The sequence below is a fragment of the Durio zibethinus genome, chromosome 9, assembly GCF_047325235.1.
Source record: "Durio zibethinus cultivar Kanyao isolate XHJ-2024 chromosome 9, ASM4732523v1, whole genome shotgun sequence".
Classification (NCBI taxonomy): Eukaryota; Viridiplantae; Streptophyta; class Magnoliopsida; order Malvales; family Malvaceae; genus Durio; species Durio zibethinus.
In genome coordinates this window covers 7,767,606-7,781,345 of record NC_143170.1, presented here as the reverse complement: position 1 = coordinate 7,781,345, position 13,740 = coordinate 7,767,606, and the positions used below count along the sequence as shown (strand labels likewise).

General features: G+C 33.0%; 1 protein-coding gene and 1 long non-coding RNA gene across 2 annotated transcripts; both read left to right on the top strand.

The window, feature by feature from the left end:
• The first annotated feature begins 2,851 nt into the window (after positions 1 to 2,851).
• Positions 2,852 to 5,474, top strand: LOC111316640 (receptor-like serine/threonine-protein kinase At4g25390). The gene has a single exon (XM_022918685.2). It carries the CDS (start codon positions 3,217 to 3,219, stop codon positions 5,251 to 5,253), a length of 2,037 nt encoding a protein of 678 aa, XP_022774420.2. The 5' UTR covers positions 2,852 to 3,216; the 3' UTR covers positions 5,254 to 5,474.
• Positions 5,475 to 6,989: 1,515 nt separating this feature from the next.
• LOC149516771 (uncharacterized) lies at positions 6,990 to 13,652 on the top strand. Its single transcript, XR_016345142.1, has 2 exons — positions 6,990 to 7,305; positions 13,434 to 13,652. It is a non-coding gene; the product is annotated as an uncharacterized LOC149516771 (long non-coding RNA).
• The last annotated feature ends 88 nt before the right edge of the window (positions 13,653 to 13,740 follow it).

Here is a 13,740-nt window from a genome sequence, read left to right as displayed (position 1 = left end):
TTTTTTTTTCCTTTAGCTTTTGAAAGGCCTTTTGTTTATCCTTCTCTATCATTGAAGAAAGTCTTAGATATCAATCCATCAATGTAAAATTAAAAAAAAATTTATATAATTTTTTAAGTATTGATTTTAATATAAGAGAAATCAAAAAGTAAAAAATAATGGTTAAATTTTATTATTTAGATCTATTAAAATCAATAGTTAGCAAAAAGATATACAATTTTTAATCTTACATTACTACAAATTGATCAATTTTCTTTTTTTCAAATGTATATAAATAAAATTTTATGCATAAACTTTTATTAAAAATTTCACGATTATTTATAAAATTGATTATACCACCCAATGCAAAGCGGAGTTGCTCACTAATGTTTTTTAAACGTCCAAAGTCTTAATATTTCATTTGCATCACATTGTTTCTTTTTAGGTTTTTTTTTTTTTTTTGATAATTTTTTATTTGTAGAACGAGAGGTTCTAAACACATCCAATTTTTTTTTTTTATTTCCACACCTATATTTTTTTTAATTTTTTGAGTAAAATTATTTAATTATTTTTTATCTCAATTTTAAAGTTTTCAGGCATGTATTTCCTATAAGTTATATAAGTTAACAAATTTTCATATTCGATAAATTAAAAAAAATTATATTTAGGTTTGAAAAAAAATTAATTGAGAATGCAATATCTGATGAAAATTTTTAAACTTTCGAATATATAAATCTGAAAACTTTTAAAAGTATAAAAGTTTTCAAATATACAAATCTAAAAAAAATAAAAGTTTTTGGAGACAAATTCAAAAACTTCTATTAAAAACTTTTAAAAACTTTGGGATTTATAAATTTTAAAATTTAAAAGTGAAAGGAACGTGAAAAGAAAAAATAAAAAATAAAAAGTAATTAAGTAATTTTATTTAAAAATAATTTAAAAAATATAGACATATAAAATATGAGGTGTGAATAAAAACTCCCTTGTAGCATAGGTCCAGAATTTTGAAGAAAAAAAAAATGGAAGGAACTTCGACCGGCAAAATGACAAAGTAATTAGTCAAGTTGCCTTTCCAAAGTACCTAGCTATCGACCGTAGTAGCCGATCTTCACCCCAGAACAACCTTCATACTAGCAAAATTATGTTAAATAATTGTTCATAAGTACCAACCTCTAATGAAAAGATTAAACACCAAGTAATTGCTATTTTTTTTTTTTGGAGAAATCCAAGTAATTATATTTTTTAGTATAAAAAATAAAAAAATTATTGAATATATTTTTTAAAAGTAATAACATAAATAAATTAAGTTAAATTTTATTATTTTTTTAAAACTATTATTTGCATTTGTCACTTACTTTTATCCTTTTATCCAAAGAAAAAACAGAAAAGAAAGAAATATTTGAATGACAACTATAAGAAACACTATGAGTTGGTGTTTTGATCCTTTCAATCTTTTTCTTATCAAAATGTAAAAGGAAAACTAAAACCAGGACTAAACTTGCAGGCTTTGATAAAAAAAAAGAAAAGGAATAAAGAGGGGTAAAAATGAAAAGAGAAGGAAGGATGGAGAGTGGAAAGGGAATCCTTGCTTTGGAAAATACGAGAATAAGTTGGACTTGATTTAAATTCAAATATTAAAAAGTTGGTCTATGTGTAATGTTTAATAAAATAAACAATGAAGAGACCTTTTATTAATTTACTACTCAATTAACTACAAATAGGAGGAAAACATTAGCCTATCAATAAAATAAAATTATTCAAAAAAATTGAAATTTGATAAGTCTTCCATGTCTTGTATATGAACATGATAATTTATTGAAATATAAATTTTAAATTGTCGAGTCTTTAATTTAATACAAAATAATTATAAACTCTTTTGAATGGATTCAATTGACTAGATATACATAAGTTAACTAAGTTGATAAAGACCTGGAAGTATGAGTAAAATGTTTAGAATCGGAATATTCATGACCAAAAGAGAAAAAAAACATCTGACAGCAGCACGCCATTTTGGACTTAAAAGAAAAATGATAAAAAGAACGGCAAGTTTTCGAAAAATTGGGTTCGATTTGAATTTTAGATATGAGTTTTAAAGTTTAGATTGATCAAATTTGATTTATTTTTTAAAATTAAATTTTAAAAAATATAAAATATTAATATAAAATTATTTTTAATATTTTAATATTTTTTAAACAATAATTGAATTTATTTTAATTGAACTGAATCTAAGATAAAAGATTTACAAAACTAATGGAATCTAAGTCAGTCGACCCATACGCAGATTTACTCTTAATCTTCTTGCTTAAAAATACAATCTCTCAATCTATTAGTTGTTTTAATTTTACTAGGAAAAAAAAAATGTACCAGCTGTATTGTTAGTATTTGTTTTGCAAAGTAATCTATATTATCTTTTCCTATCAAAAGTAACAGTAACAATCATGAGAAATTATAGAAAGAAAAGGAAAAGGTCAAATCGAATGGTAGAAAGAAACAAAAAGTGGGTGTCCCATGGATTTCCAAATGTTCAGTAAGGGGCACACACCCTGGAACAAGAAACAAACAAGAAATTAAATACCTACCCACTTTATTTGTAAGCCTGGTTGGTATACTTGCTCTTGTGGTCACTCCTAACTGGTCGGTCGTCATTTTGCCTAATTTTTTACTCCCAAATTATTAATTTTTTTCATCTTTGAATCCCTTTTCCAAAATGGAAAATCAAAAGCAGCAAGGGATTCCAAAGTTCTAACTTTCAATTTAAGTTCATAATTTTAAGTTGGATTGGATGAATTTGGAGGGAATCATATTTTCTTTTAAACCTTATTTCCTTCAATCCGTTTAATATACTCCGTCAAACATTATTTATGTGTGAGGATGAAAGTGGGCAGCGGAAAATAACAAACGATTGCATTTTGCAAGTCATAAGGGTGAAGAGAGAAGCATGGTTTTCTTTTCCGTCCCTAGCTGATGTTTCTTTTTGAGCTGTCGCCTTCGTCAATTGGTACGGGAAAAGTACAAGTCATTACTGGCCTTCAAAAGTCCTTGCCATTCTCAACAACAAACACAAGCGCAACAAAACACTCCAAAACCAGTTCAGAACAACACAAACGCTAAATCCCAAACCAACTCATGTTCCATCCCCGCTTCTATTCCCTTCAATGCACGTAAAGTCATCTTCACGCTCTAAATATCCTGCCCTTTTTTCTAAGATAACGGAGAGAATTGTTTACTGGTTACACTATGCCACGCTCGATCCCGCCGCTGCCGCCACCGCGGCAGCAACCGCTGTTGATTCACCACCAGCGTCCTTTACCCACACGCCTCATCTTCCCGCCAATCGCAACCGTCGCAGCCGCCTTTTCAATCTTATTAGTTCTATCCTTGTGCCTTCGCAAAATCCGGCGTAAACGTACAGTCCCTGCCGACTCCAAGCCACCACATCGGTTCTCCTATTCCATCCTCCGGCGTGCCACTTCCTCGTTCTCCGCCTCTTGCCGCCTCGGTCAAGGCGGCTTTGGATCCGTCTACCGCGCGACAATCCCTAACAACCAACAAGACCGCTACAATTACAATCAAACCGTCGCTGTCAAGATGATGGACGCCGGCTCCCTCCAAGGCGAGCGGGAGTTCCAAAACGAGCTCTTCTTCGCGTCGAAACTCGACTCTTCCCTGGTCGTCCCAGTTCTCGGCTTCTCTTATGACCGAAAGCGACGCCGCATGCTTCTGGTTTACGAGCTCATGCCTAACGGCAATCTACATGACTCGTTGCTTCATCGAAAATGCCCCGAATTAATGAACTGGAAACAGAGGTTTTCGATTGCCGTTGATATTGCCAAGGGACTTGAATATCTCCACGGATTGGATCCTCCAGTAATTCACGGAGATGTTAAGCCTAGTAACATTTTGCTGAATCAGTATTTTTCAGCCAAAATTGCGGATTTTGGATTAGCAAGGTTGAAATCTGAGGAAATTAAAGTGGAAATTGCTGAGGATTGTGGATCTGTGGCGGAAACTGAGAGTGTGGCTACAGGAATTGAGGAGTTCAATTCGGTGGTTGATCAACCTCCGGGTTCAGTTATGGAATCACCGGAGAGTGCGGAGGTTGTTACAGTTGCAGTATCTCCAGAGACAGTAGGGGTGCCAGTTGCAATGTCTCCGGAAATAATGAATAAAGGAAGTGTTTCGGAGGGGAATTTCGATAGGGCTAGTGTCGAGAGTGGAAAAGAATTGATGAATGGTGGGAAGCAGAGTGGGAAAGGGATAAGGAGTGGTTCCGGTAGGGATTGGTGGTGGAAGCAAGATAACGGGGCGGTGGCAAAGAGTGGGAAAGTGAAGGACTATGTGATGGAATGGATTGGGACTGAGATTAAGGAGAGAACTGGTAATGATTGGATTGCTTCGGTGGCTTCTTCCAGTAGTGAACTGAATGCGAAATTGGAGAAGAAGAAGAAGAAGAGTAGAAAAAGGTTGGAATGGTGGGTGTCAATGGATGATGATAAGGAAAAGAATGTAAAGAAGGAGAAGCGGAGGCCTGCGAGGGATTGGTGGAAAGAGGAGAACTGCAAAGAGCTTGCAAAAAAGAAGAAGAAGAAGAAGAAGAAGGGACAGTTGGGGATGTACCATAGTGATGATAATGGTAGTGGGGAGAATTGGTGGCCAGTTGATGACGAATTTTATACAGAGAGGAAGAAAAAGAGTAAAAGAAGTAGGAGTAAAGGTAGTGTTGGCAGTGTGGATTGGTTGTGGGATGGGCTTAGTGGTGAATTGTGGAGAGCTCGCCGAAACAGTTATGATTCATTCAGTGGGGAGATTCCTAAGAGTGGTGGTTTTAGCAGTACGCCTAGTATGAGAGGAACAGTTTGCTACATTGCTCCTGAATATGGTGGTGGTGGGGATCTATCAGAGAAGTGTGATGTTTATAGTTTTGGGGTTCTAATGTTGGTTTTGATAGCAGGACGGCGACCCCTGCAGGTTACAGGCTCACCTATGTCAGAGTTTCAGCGGGCCAATCTGATTTCTTGGGCGCGGCATCTTGCGCGTACAGGAAAGCTCATTGATTTGGTTGACCAGAGTATACAATCTCTGAACAAGGAACAAGTTCTTTTGTGTATCACGGTTGCATTGCTTTGTTTGCAAAAATCACCTTCTCATCGGCCTTCCATGAAGGAGGTTGTGGGCATGCTCACTGGTGAGGCAGAGCCGCCTCAACCACCAATCGAGTTTTCCCCTTCACCACCATCAAGATTCCCATTTAAGTCACGGAAAAAGGTCCGGTGAGTTTTCATTGCCCAGCGGTAAATTTTCTTAAATCAGTAGCTTATTGCTGTAGATCATTATTCCTTCATCTTTGCCGATGATCATTGTAAAGAAATCATAGTAATTGTTCTTTTTTTCCCCATTTTAAATTCGATGGTTTTCAACTTTCTTTCACTTGCACTTCTGTTGATATTACTGGTATAGCCTACAGGTTCATATTAATATATCATGAGTTTATGACATATTGTTGCCTTTCTGTAAATTGTGTACATGCAAATCAAGACTCTGATCCCTTAAATTTTCTCTATAAAGTTTCTCACATGCCATTAGTATCTGGTTTAGTTTTTCAATGATAAGCTGTATTTCTACTGATGGGACCGTCATGTGGCAATTTCATCAGTTTTCTTGATTGAAACATATTGCTTGCTTTTTGTATTTTCCACTTTTGGCCTTAAGTTTCTTGCTGCTCCACCACTTCGTAGAAGTTACTGAGTTTTTCATCAAGCTTTGTATTAGAGTTGTATTCAACTAGCTAACTTCCTAGTACTTTCCTATTAATAAATCCTCAATGCACAATTAAGGCCCTGCTGACCAGTGACCACCCACTCATGGAATGAATACGAGTGAAGTTTATGTGTGAACAGTTCTAGCAGCAGCATTTAAGAGAATTGGTTGGAAAAATAATGGGGATCTAAACTTTATCGATCATGGTGTGATTGATTGTCAATAATGTTGTTTCGACCAATAGAGATATATAAAGTGCAAATTGCAAATTAATGCCAAGATTTTCCTATCTTGTTCATACGCATGCCAACATTCTTGAAATATAACAGCAAAAGGAATGGGACTTGAACTTGGGGATTAACCCAAATGGTTCACCCATTTTCTTTAGGAGGTGGTTTACACCAAAGTTGGGGTTTGATCCTCAGCACTTGTAAATTTTCCTTAAGCTTAAGCTATGTAAAAAAAAAAAAAAAGATGAGACTTATTTTAGGTAACTAATATAAGCCTTTACATTTGGCAAGAAAAAAAAATTGATGCTTGAATCAAAGGTTGTTAAATGAAGTGTCTTCATCCTTCCTGATTTAGGTTTGCTGGTTTACAAAGTGGGGATATTCATCTGGTTTAAAAAATGGTTGGTCAAGATTCCCTGTTCCAATATTCATCTTTGTAGGTTGCACAGAAATTTAAATGCTTCGAACCATAAGAACAGGAAGGCATTCTTTTTGATAAAAGTGTTTTATTGACTTTGATATTACACTTGCATTAAACAACTCGTTTTATTACTGTTTTGAAATGTTCACCATCCTAGGGAATTTTTTGATCATGGAATCAAATCAGAATAATTTTATTTTCTCATTATTATCATTATCGTATCAGGAAAATGAATTGTTGGTCAACATGCCATCAATGATGCTTGTATTTTCTTTATGGATGGTAATTAACTAAGGATAAAGTTTTCATTAAAAAAAAAAAAAACTAACAATTGTATCATTTGTATCATTTATTGATAGAGTATTGGATTTTTAATTTCAAATGATTAAATGTAAACTTCGTTAACTTCAAATAAAAAAAATAAAAATAGATATAATTGTATCTCTTTTGTAAAGCTAAGGTGGTTTCTTAAAAAACAATCAAGTTTGAGGGCCTTAACCCCAACATAAAAATTCTTCTTGTAGTTATCTCATATTAGTGGATTAACAAAGTCATTATATACTAAATTATATTAATTAATGTTAATAGTAATTTTGTGGTACTATGTTATAATATATCCAAATAGTAGTAGGATTATTGTTAAGTATGATCTCGATTTAATTCCATATTTGAACCCATAATGGGATGGTTCAATTTTGACTAACATGTTGGGAGAAGTTTCTACTCTCATCTTTATATATATTAGGCTAGCACATTAAGTTTTATAACTTCTATTTAGAGAGGCAGAAAGTAGTTCTCTTTTTTTTTACTATACAGGTCTCCAATCAAGCTCCGGAGGTAGGCTATAGTGAACACATGATGGCGGCATCGATTCTATGATCGTGGATTCAGCGAGATTGAACTCTCGCTTGCATCCAGGTCAGTTTTAGTATCTATTAAAATGTATTACTGAGCCTGTGAGCTTCTAGGCTAAAATTAACAGTTGGTATTAGAGCTATACTCATCGTGAGGGTCACTAACTACTTCTATTTGGTGTTATATCACCATTAAAGCTTCAAATGAAGCTTTTGATTTTTTGGGTTCTTAGACCCATCTCATTTTTTTATGTTTTTGGGCTCCAATTTCCGGTTTTGTTATTGCGAAACTTGAAGAGGGTTGAAATCCAATTTTCTACGTTCGAAACGATGTGAAAATGGTGAGGTTTGGACGAACCGGGTCTAGTTGGGTCAAAAAACCCGTAACCAGGCAAAACGGGCAAAGAAGACCCATGGGTGTGTGCATTATTTTGTTGGTGCAGGCGCTTGTAAAACACTCGCCCACTTGCTTGACTCACGCGTGACGCATGTGTCACACGTGCCATTGGTAGTCTTCATACATCTTATGATAGGCGGTTGAGTTACACGTGCCTGATGCAAAAATAAAAAAATAAAAAAAAGAAAAAGGAGGAAACAGGGAGAAAGAAAGTTTTGGGAAATTGCATTTTGGCCCATACTATTTTTGGACCATTTCATTTTGGTCAATTTAATTTTTTTCTTTTCCATATTAGGTCCTATTTTTTTTCCTTTTTGGATAATCCTTCTGGGGCCATTTGGTGAAAATTAAGGGTTTTTTTTTTTTCGTTATTTTTAAACTAATTTGATTTCCTCTTTCATGTTGGGTAATTTTTTTCCCTTTCAAGCTATTTCCTTCTAGCCATTCAGGGTTAGGCTATTAGGTGAAAATCAAGAATTTTTTTTATTATTATTAGTCTATTTTGTTTAGGCCAAATTTAATGATTTAGTTTTGGGGGCCATTAATTTAATTAATTTTGATCATTTGGTTAATTATTTTAGGCCAAATTAATTTAATTGATTTTGGACTATATTAAATTAAATTGAGGTCAATATTAATTTTAATTCCAATCAGGGTCATTTAGGTTTAGGCCATTTTGTTGGAATTAAAATTTTGGTCATTTTGTTTTAAACCAATTTTGTTGAAATCTAAAATTAGGCCTAATTTAATTAGTTTTTTTTTTTTTTTGGCTATTTTACTTAAGGCCATTTTAGTTAAAATTTTTGATGAAATATTATGGGTCCAAAGTTAATACCTTCATTCTGTAAAATATTTGGCCTAATTAAATGGGTGATAAATGAGTTATTTGATCATGCGGGTTAACCCAATTTCGATAATTGAAATTTATTCATTTTGTTAATAATTCATTTAATTAAGTAAAAACTCATTTAATTAATAAATTTTTTTTATTATTTGAATATTCACATAAATCAAATTACTTGATTTTGCTAGACCTAATTCTCAATATATGTTTCAGGCATTGCATATTTCTATTATAGTTAAATGTTGGTTTGATAATTTTCGTGAATATTTTTAAATTACATAAATCACTAATAAGATTGATTAGAGTTCTCCTATTGTAGAAGTGATCATGAAGATTTTCAAGATTTTTCTAATAATTTATTTTGAACAATAATGAGGCAAAATTCTTGTGATAGTTGCAACATTTACTGAGGTCTCTTAAGATAGTAAGACCTTCTCTGTTGGATTAATTGTTGCCTTGAGAGATGCTTGGGAAGGAAAGGGTTTTGGTTAGAGTATAATGTGATTTAGCTACCTTGTTGGTAGCAAATCATTCCAAGGTTGTATTTGACTAATTTTGTATTATCCTTTGTTGTATATTTTGGGAAAAAATTCAGATTCTAGAATTTAATGGACTAAGCATTCTGGCATGATTTCATTTAAATGCATAATATTATTTTGAGTTATTCTATAAAAGCTTCCAATTTTGGTTTGTCTCTGCAACTATCATTTAACAGGTTCATTTAGATAAATGGTGTGAATCACTCTTTATGATTTTGGGCATAATAAATTTCATGAATAGCCTAAAAAGTTGATCACCTTCAATACCCATTCAAGTTATAAGCCTATGTGATTGAGCTCGATTGAGGACAAAAGGGTAATGTGCTTTCTAAAGACATTCTAATTGGAATCGTTTGATGGTGTACAGGTATATCATCAGGGAGCGCAATAGGTAAAGTGTACTGCACACTAATAATTAAGGATGCCATTAGAGTCAATTTTAGGAGTTTTATAAGATTAAAATATCGAACCACATAGACCATTCACCATTACCATGTTGGATAAGGTAGATGGTTTCTATGAGCATATTTTGAAAATGACCAATGTTGAAATACGGGACCAATTTCTATTGCGACAATTTCTGGATAGCTTATTTTTGGGGGTGACAGTGTGATTGAAATTTGCTCATAAAGTACAGAAAAAAGCATATGAGATTTAAATTGTGAGTGTTGTAATCATCCAAGAGGAAAAGATATTATGAGCTGACAATCTCATTTTGTGCTCTAGATGATATAAGTCAACATTGCTGCCAAATGAAACATTATTAAGAAAGGTTCCATTGAAGGTCATTTAAGAAGAATTTTATAAAGCCTGATTCCCATTTCAGTTCCATGAATGTCTTTGAATCATGAAATCATAGGATTTTGGAACATGAGCCACTTTTGCTATAAATCAGGCACAAGAAGGCAATTTATAAAAGTTTTCTAGATTGGAAAGTGAAGCAAGGCATTTAGTTAGTCTTTTTTGTTTGAAGCAAGGTATTCTGTTAGCCTTTTTTGTTCGAATCCAATCCAGATACTATACCTTTTGGTTTTTCGTGATTGGATACCGGTTTTAGTGTTGTTAAGTGAAATCCAATAATTGGCAAGCAATCGAAAACTAAATCAAGCGAACATATTTGTGAATACTAGCAATCTTCTTCAGTTGTGCATACTGTAAATGATGTGGCTGTTGTTTCTAATCTTGGTAAAATAGATGAGAAGTATGTCATGTTGTGGCACAAGAAGTATGGATATTTTGAATTTGGCAACAAGTTGAATGCATCTAGAGAAATGTTGCTAGTAATATATGGTTGTGATTAGCAGATGTAGAGAAGTTTAGGAACTAACTTAAGAATTGACTTGTATCGATAATTATGGACTGTTTCTACTTATTGTTTTAAGTATATACAAGTGCCTCATAACTCTTACTAAAGATTATTCAGGTTTAGATAATGTGGAGTGAGAAGTCGATCATTTAAAAGCCTTACAAGTTTTTTTTTTTTTTTAATTCACTGTCGAGTTTTAGAAAACATATAATTAAAGCAATGAGGTTAGACATAGTTGATGAATATTGTGGTCGGTATGATGAAACTAGGCGGAATCCTAGACTATTCTGTTGAGCCTTCTGCAAAATTTTGATGTGTTGATGCCCAATATGCTATGCTTGGAATATCGGTAGAGAATGAGGTTGTAGTAAAAGGAAATAGCATAATTCTATATATGGTGTGGTATATACTGTGGTATCCTACATTTCTAGATTTTGTGTGGAATAAAGCCGTTTGAGACCGCAACATTTAGTTTAAATCAAGGGCCAAGCAATTGAGTTCTTAAAGATTATTATAAATTTTGGTCAGATAATAAGTTAATTTATGAGCCATTTTTGGGGCTTTGGGGTTGTAATTAAGATTTATGGGCCCGTAACCCACAATTAACAAAATTTGATTAGAAAGCTATTAACGACATTCTTTTGATTGTTGCACCAATTGTGGAGATTATTGATTCTATCATCTGTCATGAAATGCTAAAATTATCAAATCTGATTGTGTAATCTATTTAGAGGATGACTTAGATAGTGTGAATATTCAGTTTTGAACTCCAAAAAGTCATTTTCATGAAAAATATGCTGTTGTTGTGCCAATCACAATTGTGAATTAGTTATCAATGGAAAATGCCACATGATGGTTGAACCAACAGTAGATCCCAGTAATATTAATTTTGGAATTGCACCTGAACTTAAAGAGGAACATGAATGTGGAGTTCATGTGCTTTTTGATTCTATTACGTTTCAGGAGGCTTTTGCTGATCCTAACTCTTTGAGTTGGATGTTTGTCAAGCAGTATAGTTGTGTGTGGGATCATGATAAATGACCACATCATTATAGTCCAATGGTTTATTAATGGACTTATAAGGTTGAAAAGGTACTCCATAGGCTAGGTAGAAACGTTTAAAGCCAATTCTGTGATTTAGGGTTTCAAACAGAAAGAAAGAATTTGATGTAAAGTATTTTTCTATTCTGTTTCTACCCTAGATCTTTTGAAATCATTACGACATTGGTGGTTCATTAAGCTAACCTCTACATTAGTTAGATGTTAAGAATAATGTCTACGTGGAGTGACCTGAAGGTTTAATGGGTTTTTGTAATGGAACATTTAGTTTATAGAATCAAAAAGTCTATTTGTGGACTTAAAAGGCATCCATCTTGTAACATTTAAAGTTTGATTAGATTGTCAAGTCAAGGAAAACATTGGTGATCAGTGCACATGTTTAGAGGTTAGTTAGAGTAGCGTGTTTCGGATGTTTTACATTTTTTATGATATTGAATTAGCAGTCATAGACATTGACCAATTGTTTGAGACATTACATGCTGTCATGTCACTTTGGGTAAAGAATCTAAGTAAGGCTCCCATTCTGGTTTAGGGATTGAGATTCTTCGTGATAGATATAGAGGCATATTTGGTTGGTTTCAAAGCCTACATTTAGTATGTGTTTGTTGAGTAGGTTTAATTTGCACTATAAATTGTTAAATCTCAAGTCCTCATGTTAATAAATAAAGGAGCTCATGTCAAATGTTCAGTATGCCTCAATTGTGGGCACTCTGATGTTGTGCTCAAATCTGTGCACATTCTGATAGTGTATGCTATAGGTGTACTTCGGAAGCACTTGAGCGATTTTGTATTTAGACATCAGTACTTTGGCATTCTAGATTTAGTTGGATATTTGATCCTAATTCTGTATACTATTGGAAGCCAATTTTAGTATTATTGGCTAAAGGAGCTTTTTGGAGAAAATGTGAATCAAAAACTTATAGCATCCTCTATAATAGAGGCGAAGCATGTAGCATGTGGTAGAGCTACATGTTTGATTGCTGATTGCAAAATCTGATTTCAAGGCTGGATTTTGGGTTTTCCATTTTGAAGTTGCTAGGATGTTTTTGTGGTAAATCTACAATATTGAATTTCTTTTAAATATAAAGAGTTCTTTACACTCCATATGTATAGATATTATCATTCAGTATATTAGAGAAAAAATAATAGAATCCATTATCGGTGTAAATTGTAGATCACATAATCTATAGAGCTCATTTTGGTGTAACCATTAATTGATTTTAGCTGTTAAAGTGTCATGACGTCGTACACTTATTCAAGGCTTGTAGAGTCTTTTGCTGTATTGAGTTAGTGGGAGTTGTGTAATAAAAATTAGTTGCAATTGTAATGGATGAAATCGTATTTGCCATACGTATATTCCATTTGTGTGCATTCTGTTAAGTATGGCATTTTGTTGGATGAGAGATTCTAGTTTAGTCTCATGTGCTTCTTTTGAAGTAATGCATCATTCAGTTTAGATACGAAGAACTAATGGAAATGGATATTGATTATGTTTTCTTATCATTTTCATTTCACATTGTCATATTACTATTTTTGAAGTGTTGATGAGTTTATGTACATGTATTCTGTTAGAACAATACATTTTGAGGACTCATAAATGCTTGTTGTTATTCTGTTGTTGTTGCTATTAAAGTATTCATAAGTCTACATACGTCTATCTCGTTGATACAGTGCATTTGAAACTTATGAATCCATATTTATATTTCATTTGTGTGCATTTTGTTGAGTATGGCATTTTGTTGGATGGGACATTCAAGTTTAGTCTCGTGCTTCTTTTGAAGAAATGCATCATTCAGTTTAGATACGAAAAACTAATGGAAATGGATATTGATTCTGTTTTCATATCATTTTCATTTCACATCATCGTATTACTACTTCTAAAGTTTTGATGAGTTTGTGTACACATTTTTTGTTAGTACAGTACATTATGAGGACTCATAAATGTTTGTTGTTATTCTGTTGTTGTTGCTATTAAAGTATTCATAAGTCTACATACGTCTATCCCATACAGTGTATTTTTAAACTTATGAATACCTTCACGTTGCAGAGAGCATAGAAGTTCACACAATGATACCCTATCTGTAAAATGTATTATGAGACTTATAGATACTCATTTTATTGTATGGTGATTTGGGTATATACTCGTATTGACACTTTTTTATTTATGGTTATTCTATTGATTCGAATTCAGGTTTACTAACTTGTATTGTCCCAAGTGGGAGATTGTTGTATCTATCTCATATTGGTGGATTAATATTAATGTTAATTAACGCGTAATTGTTGTGATATCATGTGATAATATACTCAAATGGTAGTATGATTATTGTTAAGTGTAATCCTAATTTAATTGTGTA

Coding starts and splice junctions, on each gene's coding strand:
- LOC111316640 (XM_022918685.2), top strand. CDS start 3,217: ATGCCACGCTCGATCCCGCCGCTGCCGCCACCGCGGCAGCAACCGCTG.